The sequence below is a fragment of the Lissotriton vulgaris genome, chromosome 3_1 (genome assembly GCF_964263255.1).
Source record: "Lissotriton vulgaris chromosome 3_1, aLisVul1.2, whole genome shotgun sequence".
Lineage (NCBI taxonomy): Eukaryota > Metazoa > Chordata > Amphibia > Caudata > Salamandridae > Lissotriton > Lissotriton vulgaris.
This window is the reverse complement of record NC_141689.1, coordinates 711,701,708-711,715,545: the sequence shown is the minus strand read 5'-3', so window position 1 is coordinate 711,715,545 and position 13,838 is coordinate 711,701,708. Positions and strand designations below refer to the sequence as shown.

Below are 13,838 nucleotides of genomic sequence, written 5' to 3'. Positions count from 1 at the left end.
AGTGTTAAACAATGTGTAATTAATGAATGTTTATTATTTTATTTTTTTCAGTAATAATAGTATATTTTAATTTAAATATTATTTATGTTAATAATGAAAATTAAATTTAATAAAAATGTAGATTTTTTTTTATTGGTGTGGTATCCAGCACCTTCCCTACTGTTGCACTCACTGGAGTGGGAAGAATAATTTTTACCCCTCTGCTAATCAACACTTTCCCTACTGTTGCACTCACTGAAGTGGGAATAGTAGTATTTACCCCACCACTATCCAACACTTTTCCTATTGTTGCACTCACTGGAGTGGGGATAGTATTTTTTACCCCTCTGCTATCCAACACTTCCCCTGCTGTTGCACTCACTGGAGTGGGAATAGTAATTTTTACCCCTCCACTATCCAACACTTTCCCTGCTGCTGCACGCACTGGAGTGCGAATAGTAATTTTCCCCCCTCCGCTATCCAACACTTTCCCTACTGTTGCACTCACTGGGTTGGGAATAGTACTTTTTACCCTCCCTCCCGCTATCCAGCACTTTCCCTGCTGTTTAATTTTTACCCCTTTGCTATCCAACATTTTCCCTGCTATTGTAATTATTGTGTTGTGAAATGTACGTTTTTTTATTTATTTTTTATAGTTTAATGTGTTAATTAATTATAGGATTTTTTGTTTTATTTTAAATTATTGATATATGTATATATTTTCTTTTGATATAATTAAAAAAGTGTATAAATTAAATTAAGATAATAGTTAATAAAATGTATTAAGGTAAATATATGTATGTGTACACATTTTTGTGTTTGTATTTTCTTTAATTAAGTTTATTTGTTATATTTATTTAAAATATATATCAAATGTAATTTATTTTGTTAAAAATATTGTTATTATTTCATATATTTTGTTTAAATTGTATATATTTTTTAAGTCAATATTTTTTACATCTATATTTTTTACTCAATATTTTTGATTCAATATTATTGTACTTACCTGTTTAAGTATGGGTAGTCGATATTTTTGTATTCAATATTTTTACAACGATATTTTTGTAAACTATATTTTTTACATCGATATTTAAACATGGAACCTGACAGGCAGCCTTATATATTGATTCAAAAGTGTATGAGAGGCAATATATATACAAGGTAAACCCTAAGTATGTACGGGAGAGAAAAATGGAATTCCACATTGTTGTTATATGATCTTAACGTGTCTTTTATTAAAGATGCACTCAATTTTTGTATGAAGAAAGCCAACACATTTCGCCCAGATATGGGCTTCATCGGGGCGATAGTATAGAGTAGTCAGTTCGCCAGGTAAGTTAAACCAGATCCAAATTCAAATAAAGTCTGCATCGGGGCCTTAGACATAAAAGGAATTAACCTTTCAAATTAGAAGCAAAAATAATGTGAGTATCCGACCAAACAGTAATCGGTCGCGTCGTAATCAGGCGGTTGGAACCGCCAACCGGAGGTCGGTCCGTCAGTCCCAAGTCGTGTCGGTCAGAGGCAACTCTGACCAACATCATAATAAGCCCCAAAGTCTTTCAAGTCTGTCTCAGTTTTAAGGTTTGGCTTCCAGTATTAATACAAAAGCAAACTGGGTTCCATTTTGGTTGACCATGGTTCAGCATTGCATAAGACAGGGGAACGATGGCTTCCCCCAGGACAGTGATCATGAATTGCCTGCATTCCTGTAGCTGGAGGGTGGAGACACAGACACTGAAGTAAAGGGTTTCCCTTACAAATTCAATGAAGGCCTTAGACTTGTTAGCAAAAAGCTTCTAGTTAGTTCTTCCTAACAACTGCCATTTGCTGAATGGTATGGTAGTACTGTAATTTGATGTACAAGGAGAGAAAGTTTCTCGGCCAAGCCTGCTCTTTTGTATTTCCTCAATTGTTGCTTCAAGAAGGTTGATGGCAACCAGGTGCAGAGATCCGATAATTAAATTGTGCCCATGTTGTGGGTACACCTGTGTGGAGCCATCCCCAGTTTTACTTGCTTTGAGAAGCCTGACCGGTTGCACAACAAAATGTTTCTCTAATGGGCATGCTGTTAGGCTCATTGCGGTACAAAAGGGGGTGGTGATGGACGGAGCATCTGAATCAATCAAACACTCACACCCAGGCAAAAGATCTGGGTTTAATCCATCACCGTTCTTTAGCCCACTCTGCCACCCCAGTTCAGACATGGCTATATGCAAATCAGTCTGACCCTGTGCCTCATGGGAACAGTCCAGCCCGAACTGCCAAGCCATGTCTTCCCTTGACCGGAAACAAGCTTCCGAGGACCAGTTTCTGGCATTCCAGCCGTCTTCAGCCCAGCTTGCTTGAATCCAGTGGCAAAGTGAGCAAGGGACTCACGTAAGAGCATACCCTGCCACACTTATGGTGGCCAAAAGCGGTACAAAAGGAAGTGGTGATGGACGAAGCATCTGAATCAATCAAACACTCACACCCAGTCAAAAGATCTGGGTTTAATCCATCACCGTTCTTTAGCCCACTCTGCCACCCCAGTTCAGACATGGCTATATGCAAATCAGTCTGACCCTGTGCCTCATGGGAACAGTCCAGCCCTAACTGCCAAGCCATGTCTTCCCTGGACCAGAAACTAGCTTCCGAGGACCGGTTTCTGGCATTCCAGCCGTCTTCAGCCCGGCTTGCTTGAATCCAGTGGCAAAGTGAGCAAGGGACTCACGTCTGAGCATACCCTGCCACACTCATGGCGGCCAGGGTGGGGGGTAGTAATGTATGGATTACGGAGCTTCCCAGGTAAGGAAACATTTAAATAAATAAAACAAATTTCGTTGAGTGCACTGCATCCCCAAATGCGATGCAGTGCGCGCAACGAAATTCGTTTTTTTAATGTAAATGTTTACTTACCTGTAATCCATACATTACTACCCCCCACCCTGACCCGTCCCCCCTCCCCCAGGCCACCGCCCTGCAGGTACTCCCACTGCCAGCCGCGGCTGCCTGGCAGGCTTCAAAGCCCTCACTTACTTTTTAATTAGTTGCAGCTTTATGAGCTACGAAAATGGGCCAAAAGCGTTAGAGCACTTTACATGTAACAAAGATTCAAATGGGTAGTAACATTGCAAAAATGTATATTCAAAGCTGTTTTAGAAGATAATAAAAACAAACATGCTGCAACAAAGTAGGTGACAGGATAAGCACAACTGCCACGACCCCAGAATTGGCAAACACACAGGCATACACCTGAATCTGCAATTTCTAAACACACTCTCATACACAGAATCAGCAGGTGCCCATCCACTTCCACTTACCTGCTCAGTGATGAGAGGTGATGTGATGGTGGCTGTTCACAGCAGGTCACCGAAGCACTGGTCGGTTTCATGCTCTAGTCTGTGGAGGCCACGCAGGCGGGTGACGGTGTCTACAGTTCCATTTGGCATGCCAATTCTGCTGCCCAGGTGCTCCCCGTAATGCTGCCCCGGCCAGGCTCACTCAGTACAGCAATTAGGGTGCAGGTAGTGTTTATACAGAAGCAGTGCAGAGCAGCACATGTACACCAAGGTCTTAGAGTGACTGTAGTTGGTGGTGGGCCCAGGTCATGAGCACTTAAAGGCATTATTATAGCCAGCTTCAGCTGGTTTCAGTTCAGTGACATCTGATTAAAAACAGTATGCTACGCACGTTTATTTCACTCCACAACATCGCATAAAGTTCGTTCTGAACTTTCCCAGCCTGCCTTCCCTCCAGCTCAGCCATCAGCCTCCCCATCGACCATGATTATTCAATATAATTTGGAAATGACAATGCTCCTCTGTGAAAGGCAGGCATGCACTACTGACATCACTAACGTGATGCAGTCATCAGGCCTGAACCTGGGTTGCTCAGACTCTAAGGACATACCAGGCAGACATATGAACCGAAGGGGAACAGGTACATTCATTTTTAATAATTCCTGGCCCCACTGCCCAGGGCCGGAAAATTCAACAGACCAGGCCCTGTGAAATAAGTGCTGGTGCTGAGCACAGGAAACCACATTGTCTGTTTTCCCAAAGTTTGTCAGCGGAAGAACATTTGGAGAATAAACCCAAAAATACCAGCAGAAAAAACTAAATATGGTGGATGGATTTTAGCTAGACTGATAGAGGGTGCACCTCCTCTATCCCAGACACTTTGCATCCCTTCCTCCATGTTCTACATGAGGCCCAGTGTCAGATATAATGTCTTACATTTGGAAAAAGCATTAGTATTTACTCTAGTTGATGCATCTTGACCACTTAAGATAAGGGCCTCCCAAAAATTTTTAGGGGGCCTGAGAGAGCGCCATGACAGATTAAATTTTGTAGGGGTGCATCATATGCATGAGTAGTCAGCACCCGCATATTTAGGGGATTCATTAACGAAGTTAAAATGTAACATTAGGATAAGAATTAGAGTGCTAGATAGAATGGTGTTCATTAATTGCTAACAATGTAGTGTCTTAAAGAAATCATGATGCTGTTTAACATAGAAATGTAATCACATGTGAAGTTCGCATTAATAGAAGTGTGCTTTTTGAATTAGAGATGTGCCTTTAGATGATTGAAATAACACTGGCTAGGCAAATGTATTTTCGTATTAGAATGATGCTTTAAATGATGAAATTGTAATGCTTACGTTATATTGTTAGTGCATTTAAACGTGCAGAGGCCTAGTATTTGGTGAAGTCGTGGAAGCCTAGCTGATTTTCTTATTTAGCAATAGTTGGAGAAAATGATTCTTTTGGGAAAGGCTGCCTTCAGCGAATGTTGAATTGCAACTTCGAGTACGTTTGGAGCTGTTCTCATGCGCTTCTTTTTGCAGGTGTAAGGTCAAGTAGCTCATTAGGTAGAAAGGCCCATTGTGTAGTGAGTTAGGATGGTAGGCACAAGAGCGGAGGAGCCGCCAAGGAATTCGGGAGTGCAACATTTAGCGGAGAAGTTGTCTGGGACCCAAGGACATTTCGACGGACGTTGGTGGAGAGGTGCCATGCTGGAAAAATCCGGACCAGCACCTGCCAGAGGGGCGTACCTGAAGGCGTGTCGACTGTATTTGGGATTTTGTATTAGGGACAGCACCCGAGGGTGGAGACTTAGAGTTGGACTTAGACAGCCTGAGAGTAGGTCAGGAGAGAGAGAGAGGGCCTTAAGGACGAGTGGTATGCAAGCAGATGGAGAACTTGAGACAGAATAAGAGGTAGTAAGGAGCATCTTAGAACAAGCTCGAGAAAGTGAGTGTACTTCTTTAGAAGTCATCACTGCTGACACCTTTTGTTGGGTTGGGAGATGCTAAGTAGGGATGTCACTTTAGCTTTAGGGTAGGGAAAGACTAACCTTATTTTCCTTTCTGTAACTGCATTCCAAAGCTCAGGCGATAGCTATCCTTACTAGCCTGATGGTTCTGGAATTAGTCTTAATATTAATCCTGAGTCGTCTAAGACTTTTCCGTAGGATTATGTTTGTATTAGTGCCAGTCTATCTTCTGAACCTTTTATTGAGATGTCTGTATATCCAATTGTTCTTGGTTTTGTAATGAATCTTTAAACTTTATTCGGTAGTTGGTGGTTCTTTGAGTTTAGTTCTTTGGGATTGTTATTCAGTTATTGTTTTATGAATAGGTTTCTTCTTTACGCTCCATGACAGGTAAAAAGGTCCAGTCGACCTGCTCTGGGATTCAAGGAAATGGTAGGTAAAATTTAGATGAGAATCCCAGCTTCTCCAGGCCCAAGAATAGTGCATCCGGAGTGCCCTGCCACTGAGGTGTGAGCAAGACATGTGCCCAAGCATAAGGCTGCAGGGCTTGCAGCATGAAGGATGGTCAAGCAATAATTGATCACTTTAAATGTGGGCTTGTGAAAGTACTTTTAATTCAGCGTGTCATGCTTTATTGCAAAGTACGAAGAGAGAGAATGGATCAAACTATTGTGCTTCAGCTTGCATGAGCAAACTGGCAGCACAATTACTGCCTGCCAGAATGTGAAAGCCTAATCTAGGAAAATGCTTATTAAATGTTGCCGCACAAAAGAGAGTCTCACTCCTCAGGGAAAGTTTTCCTTTGGCTTCCTATTTTTATGTCTTTATGCACTCTATATTTACATTGCATGAGATATAGTTTCTGGATTAGTGACATGCGAAAAAGGCTATATTTTCAAACTTTACAAAATGTATGGGGTCTTTGTAAAGCAACATGTGTGTGAAATATCAATAAAATTAAATTATGGTTTTTAGAAAAATACACATTTGAGGACTGTATGTAAGCCTATATACCACATTTATGCAACATTGTATAGTTAGAATATTCATATGCATTAATGGTGGAAAACTATGCACAATTAGCTGAAATGGGGTGAATTAAGATTCAATGTTAGTCAAATAATTTCATGGGATACATCAGTAATAACAGTTTCAAAATGGTAATACATTTGGTGACACTGAACCTTCACTGGATTGTAAAACCGTGTGGAAATAAGCTAAACATGGGGGGGACATATTATCAACAAATAGCGATATTTATCGCCTAGTAGGGTTAGAGCCAATTTTTCTATCGCCGCTCATCACCGGATTTTATCGCTGAGATAAGGTGCTATTAGCAACGTTCATCTCAAAAGCAATAACATTTCCGGCGATAGCGGCGATATCTGTGAATATCATTGAGAATACAGCGATATTCGCGCATTATCGCTAGCAGGGTCTTAGCCATTATATCCACCTCCCATTGGATATAATGGCTAAGAACTGGTCTGAGCAGGCGTTAGTTTTGGAGATATTCGCGCTTAGCGTGATTATGTCCATCGCTACGCCTGTGTTGGTAATAGGCAATAGTGATGTTAGTGACTGCTTTCAGTCGCTAACAGGTTGGGTACGCCCACTTTGCATGTCCTTAGCGATAAATATCGCTGACATGCAAAGCGGGCCCCAAACCACTTGCTATCGCCTACAAGCTGTCGCTAACTGCTGTTAGCGACAGCTTGCTAATAGGGCGATAGAATTATCGCCGCTTAGCGGACGAAAACGGACGCTAAAGCGGCGATAATTTCCTATCGCCCCCCTTGATAATATGCCCCGTGGTTCCTGGAAATACAGTAGAACATTCCTGTTGTTTTCTACACATTGTTCACATTGTAGAAGAATACTTCACAAGCAAGTAGTATATTTGGTAACTTATAGTGTGGAGAGCATGTTTGAAAAACTGCACATGTCATCAGACTCATAAAAGAAACCAATTAAACGTTATAAACATGATATATTTGCCCTGCCCTCGCAACCTTGCCCCACCTATCATAGGCCGGTCTTACCTGCCATGCCATTCACTGGCTGTGACAAAGTCTCCATTCTGAAACTTTTTCACCTTCTCTGACAGAGTTTCAGGGCTGAATCTCTTGTAGTACACGTCCACCAGGTAGGCAAAGCAGTATCAACAAAATTACTGCGGATATCTACCTACTTCATGCATGCATTTCTTTATTTTTAGATTGGCTACAGCTAGAGTAGTTTGATCTGAACTACAAATGTCTACAATTAACCTATAGCATCAACAAACCAATTGATCTGCTGTGAGGTAAAGGTCACAACACGTGAATAATCCCCTTTGAGCATTGTCGAAAATTAAGACTTGGGTGAAAATTCAACAGAATGTTCTTTAGTGTATTACTGAAAAACACCTCCGTTCTAGAATTTCCCTACACATACATAACATGCTTGCTACTAGCAGATAACCGGATTAGTATGTCCCTCACTTAGGAAAGCTCTGGAAGGCTTCCATGTCAAATGGGCCCAATGGGAAAATTTCCCTAAAAGTAAATGTGGAAAAGGAACAACCACGAGTTGGGATTGCTGCCCTGAATTTGATGGATCTCTCAGCAGCATTCAGCACAGTTAATCATGGCCTGCTTATAGACCATCTTTGCTCAGTAGATATCTGGGGTAGGGCACTTCAGCTTCTGAAATCCTTCTTCTCTGACCAGCAGCAGTTTGCCGCCCTGGATTTGTTTACTTCTCCATCTTTTTTTCTGCCATTTGGCGTCTTGCAGGGCTCTTTATTGAGCCCTTCCCTCTTCAATCTTTAAGTGACCCCCATGGGTGATTTGATTACATCTTTTGGCTTTGCAGTGGGGTCCTACACATACAATACTCAGATTATGGCGTCAGTGGCCAGTAATCTGAATGACACCGTTTCCAGATTCCATGATTGCATGCTTCAGATTGGGAACTGGATGTCCTGTAACTATCTCAAATTGAACTTGTGTAAAACCGAGGTGCTACTGTTTTACAGGAATACATCTTTTTGGTCTAATGAATGGTGGCCAAATGACTTTGGAGTGCCTCTCTCTCCCATCTACAAGGCCAAGTATTTAGGGGTGCTCTTTGATAGCAATCTTTCTTTTGATGAGCATAGCAATGCTATTAATTATTTGTCTTTTATCATGCTTAAGACACTAAGTAAAATTCTTCCATTCAAATCTCATGCGATCTACGGAAACATGTAGTCTCCAGTCTGATTATTTCCAATATTGATTATTGCAACCCCTTGTTTACCAACATCCAGAAAAGATGCATACAAAAACTGCAAGTTGTTCAGAATGCTGCTGCACGAGCACTCCCGGGAATTTCTCAGTTCCAATCTGTTTTTCAGGGCTTCTTGTAACTCCATTGACTTCGCAAGAAAAAAATGTATAGACTTCAAGGCCCTCTGCATTGCCTTCAAGGCGATGCATGGGGTGAGGCCCAACTTTAAACAACACTTCCAATGGAGCACCCTCACTAGATAACTTAGATCATCGTCAGCCTGAAATTTAGCAGTACCCACATTTAAAAGATCTAACTGAGGGGGCAGGAGCTTCATAACCTGTACTGCTAAGCTTTGGAATTCGATGCCCTCTAATCTTAAGAAAGAAACTGAACTGTTTCTTTTCCAAAAGCTCTTAAAACATGGCTTTTTAACAGTTGAACCTCTGTTTTCTTTCTCATCTCTATTTGTCTGCTTATGCAGTGATCAGTATCCCAGAGCTATAGCGCCTAGACACCCCAGGATAGTAGAGCACTCAATAAATTTTATTTTCATTTCATAGCCTTCCACAAATTAAAATAAAAGTAATCAAATTTGCATCAATTGTACAGCAATAGAGAATACCCATACATGTACCTCAAGTGGCTAATTCATAATATGTTTTAGTGAGTACTTACTTTTTATTCATGTTTTAAGTGTAAATTACTGGTGCATTTGCAGGCATCACAATTCTAGGACTATATGTGGTTAGATATGTCTTATTCCAGGTATAGATGTTACTTACTCACGAATTTCCAGGACTGAGAAATGCTTGCTCACTGAAAAAAGGCTATGTGAATTGGACCCATCAGTAAGCATACCTTAATCCTAATCGGGCAGGCGGCGGTCATCCGCCCGCGGTCACAAACCAGTAAACCACGGTCCCATTAGCATGGCGGTGACGACTGTGATGGTGCGATTTTGCGACCGCCACTTTTCTGCTGGTAGCAGTCCGCACGCTTGCCTGGCGGTCGGAGCTGGACCGCTAAAATGGGCCCGGTGCTCCGCTGGCATGATTATGATGCCGGCGTTAGCCAGACGTCCCATGGCTGTGGAACCACCATGGAAAGGCATGCGGAGAATGTCTCTGAGGGCCATTGCGGGCCTCCAATGTGTTTGGAGGGGTGTGGGTGCCACGGGTGGGTACCCATGGAACCCCCTATATGTTCCTGTTCTAGGTGGCAGGCCCTGTGCAGGGCCTTCCACGCAGTGCAGGGATATGTAGGACATGCTTTTTGGGGCATCGCGGTGGTGCTGCTGGCAGCAGCAACCGACGCAATGTTAAATGCCGCGATCTGACCGCAGTGGTCGTATTTCGACTGCAGAGCATACTAATTGGACCAGCGGTTATGCCGTGGTCCTAGTGGGCGGTGTTTTCCCACTACAATGGTGGTCGGAGTGATTTTCCAATCGCCATCCTAATAGACCCCTATGTGTTTTAAACTGGCTTTAAATTTCTACAAGCAAATGTACTGTATGTAGTCCATGCTTTGAAAACCATCAGACATGTACAACCTATCTTATTTCTGTCAATTGTGTCACCTGAGACACAGGGCCGGGGAAGAGCAGTGATGCACAACAACACAGACTAAAACAAAACACGTGTAGAATCCCCTCTCATAAAGTTCAGGAAAAATAAAGTAAGTCTGCAGAGAGACACCTCAAATAGTGTTTGCCCAGTAGAACTAGCAAATTCTCTCCTCTTCCTTTGTGTTAAAGTGACAATTAAATGTTTCAATCTGAATAAAAGTGACATAAACTCATCACAACACAGGGCTTACAACGAAAAAAGAAACAGCAAAAAAGCCATGAGTACTATAGGGCAACACAGAGAGGCGATGTGACCATGAGCAGTGAAGGCCTGATATCGTTTTCTCATCTCATGAGTAGGCCAGACCCCAAAAATGTAAGCAATCCAAGGAAAACCACTACTTGACCCTCTAGAAAGGTATCTAGAGATGCATACCAAACTGGAAAACCAAAGATTCCTGCACGGGAACAGCAGCTCAGCAAACATAATGCCTCACATCAGCCTTGTATAACCAAAGACTGACACTTATCAAAGCCAAATGTAGGGCCCACAAACCAAAGACTGAAACAGGTCAATACAAACAGGCACCCAGAGTGAAATAGAAACTGAAAATGGGAGATTTTTTCTCCTAAATTGTCCAATATACACAAATGTCAGTGAAACAGGTTTTCTGTCCTGCATTCATGTTTATATGCATACCTAAGTCATGAATCTCAAATGTGGGGTGAAAAAAGAGTGCTCCTTTGGCATGCACCTGTGGGAACACTGAACTTGTTATATCAATAAAGTGCACTTGAATTTCTAATCTGCAGAGAGAAAAGGTTAGAGGAATAATACACTCACCATTGCTGATATGTTTCAACAATGTAGTTCCATGGGATGGTGAGAGCCTTTAGCCTTTATCATAACAAATTTTTCAAACACGCATAATCATACCACAGACAGTGACAGTGTTTCTCACAGCTGTTGGCTGCACATTGGACAATTGCACTGCACCTACGGTGCCCAATTTACAAATATTTTCCTGTGAGTTGTGGTATCTTGCTCTGGTCATGATTGTGTATTTCTCCTGGATTTCCAGGCTTGATGCACTTTCTTGTGAGTAGAAGTGTCTTAATTCAGACTTGGGTCCGTTTAGGTCCATTGGTCGGCGTCCTTCAGATGCGTTGTCATTGACTGGTCAGATTCCTTTCCACCCAACCCATTTTGATGGGGTCGGTCGTATGGGAATCCGAATCGGTTTTCGGAATGTCCTCCGACGGCTTCGTAGAGCTTGTCCCCCATTCGAAAAGTCATCAGTAATCCCTCGGCTGGCTCTTTCTGGCAAAGGGATTACGATGGCATATTCCAAAAGCCTTATGTGTGCTGGCCTTTCTGATACAGAAAGGCTTTGGGAATCTGTCTTTGGCCAGTAGGGCCTTCATGTTGATCCCTGCACCCAGTGACAGGCACCTTGAGGTGCCTGCCACCAGGTGCAGGGATGAACTGCAACCCTGCTCTTTACAATGAGAGCACGCTTTCTGTTTGAATGCATGCTGCCATTGTAAAGTATAGGATTGCGACTGAACAGGGTTCAGGCGCATCCTACTTGCTAGGCTGGAACCTGACGACAGGAGGTCTTTTGGTACCAGTTCCCAACCAATGTCAGACAAACTCCAGTCCGTCCGACATCAGAATTGGCCCCTAAGATGTGACTTACTGATGAACATCCAGGAATGAAATAGGCTTACTCTTGATAAAAGGTTTTGTGACTTTGGATTACAAGAAAGCATTTCATACTCCTGGAAATTCATGACTTAGTCACACCTAAGCCTGCAGGAAGATGCAATTCATTACTGAAAAGGCCTTGTGAGCCAGTTGGTAGTTAGGTAGCCATTGAAGTGAAATCTTAGATACCCAAAGTTTCAACCTGACTTTATGTTTTGAATCAGTAGTCAAACCATCTGTTATTAAGGTAACCTTATGTACAATAAATTCCCAGAGTGAACATAGTGGAGATACTCTTCCATATCATCATAAATATATACTCCACAGGACCGAGAGGAAGAATTTCTCCTAAGTAGTATGCAAAGGTAGACATTACCCGTTTGAACTGGTGGACAACGGATAGTTTGCTGTTGATTGAGAAATCCAAATTCTTAACCATGCCCACAAGCATTTGGAAACTGCTCGAAGAAACTGGGCAGCAGTTTTGAGTCCTGAAGGTTTATCCTTTATCAAGTTTGAGCACGGATCGCACATACATTCAATGTTTCTCAATAAATTCAACAACAGCTGACAATCAGTTGTGAAAGAGCATGTTGGCCTCCTCTTTGTTCATATCCATAAGCACAAGAATTTCTGTGTTATCAAATATTAGTAGATATTTTAGCCTAAGGAAAGTATAGATATATAAATAGGATCATAAAGAGTTTGAAAAGTGTGGGGCTGATTGTAGAACCACGAGGAACTCAGCATATTACAAGTTGGAAGACAATGTATAAGGAGGTAAGATGAGAAATATGTATTGCATTTCACTTCAAGATAAGTTTGAATGTAATCATGATGCCAATATCAACTGTAACAAGAAGACATAATTAACTTTAAATTTTCTGACAGACTTACAAAATGTAGGTGATTATCCCCACAGACCACATGTCCACTTCAGGCCCATAAGCACATCCCCGTAAGATTTCAGGTGCTGCAAAGGTTAAAATAAAACAATTTTAAGGGTTAAACGATTGATGTTAAAAAACATTAGCACAGTCATTCATAGTCTTTTAAATCAATTTTGTATTAGTATTATGAAGAGAGAATTAAGAGTGAAAAATAATACCACCTGTTAGACCTGGCATCCTTAAGGTAGCCTTCCCCCAAACATTTGCTTGATTACCTCCACTTTGTTCTGTATCTTTTTATTGGCCTAAGGGCTCTGAGCATTTTACCACTGCTGACCAGTGCTAAAATGCATGGTGATATTGGTATATATCTGCTTGGCATATTTAGTTCACTTATAAGTCCTTTGTTAAGTGGTATACCGTATACCCAGGTCCTGTAATCTAAATGCTACCAGTGGGCATGCAGCTATGATTGTGGCAACCACACAAGTAGCCTTTCAAACATGTTTCAGGGCTGCCTTTGCAAGGAATGTGTGCACAGTTTACTGCCACTTCGCATTGGCATTTAAAACCACTTGACAAGCCTTAAACCCCCCTAGTATTATACATAGGTCAATTCTAAGGTAGGCCCAAGGTAGCCCTATGGGCAGGGTGCTATGTAACTGAAAGGTAGGACATGTACCTCTAAGTTTTACATGTCCTTGTAATGACAAACAGCTAAATCCATTTGTCACTATTGTGAGGTCTACTTCTTTCATAGGCTAGCATTGAGAATTCCTTAAAACTCTTTTAAGCTGTAATAACTGATTAGAAAGGAGTAGTTAAATCATGTTTCATATCTTTGAAATGGTAATGAAGAATCCTCTTTATTGGTAACGTAGGATTTGACATTACTATTTTAGAAATGCCATTCTTAGAAAGTGTATCTGGGAAAAACAATGGATCTTGTGGACAATACGAAAATACTCGATAATAACCATGCACAGTGGCAAATAATACTAGAAAAGGATGTTGAAAGAGAGAAACTCATACAGAATGCAGTCAGGAAACCAAATACTGTTAGCACAAAATCATATCTGTATTTGAAAAAGATCTTTAAACATAAATGTCCCACTCCAGTCTGTGCAACAGTAGGGAAAGTGTGGGACAGCGGAGGGGTAAAAATTACTATTCCCACTCCA

At 41.6% G+C, this 13,838-nt stretch overlaps 1 protein-coding gene across 2 annotated transcripts in view; it reads right to left on the bottom strand.

Moving 5' to 3' along the window:
• Positions 1-13,838, bottom strand: part of CAMK4 (calcium/calmodulin dependent protein kinase IV) — a 1,210,775-nt gene that overhangs the window by 159,658 nt on the left and 1,037,279 nt on the right. For both annotated transcript variants that reach the window (XM_086961011.1, XM_086961012.1), the window contains exon 8: positions 12,665-12,740. In XM_086961011.1, coding sequence (XP_086817137.1) covers positions 12,665-12,740 — 76 coding nt within the window. The remainder of the gene's footprint in view (positions 1-12,664; positions 12,741-13,838) is intronic.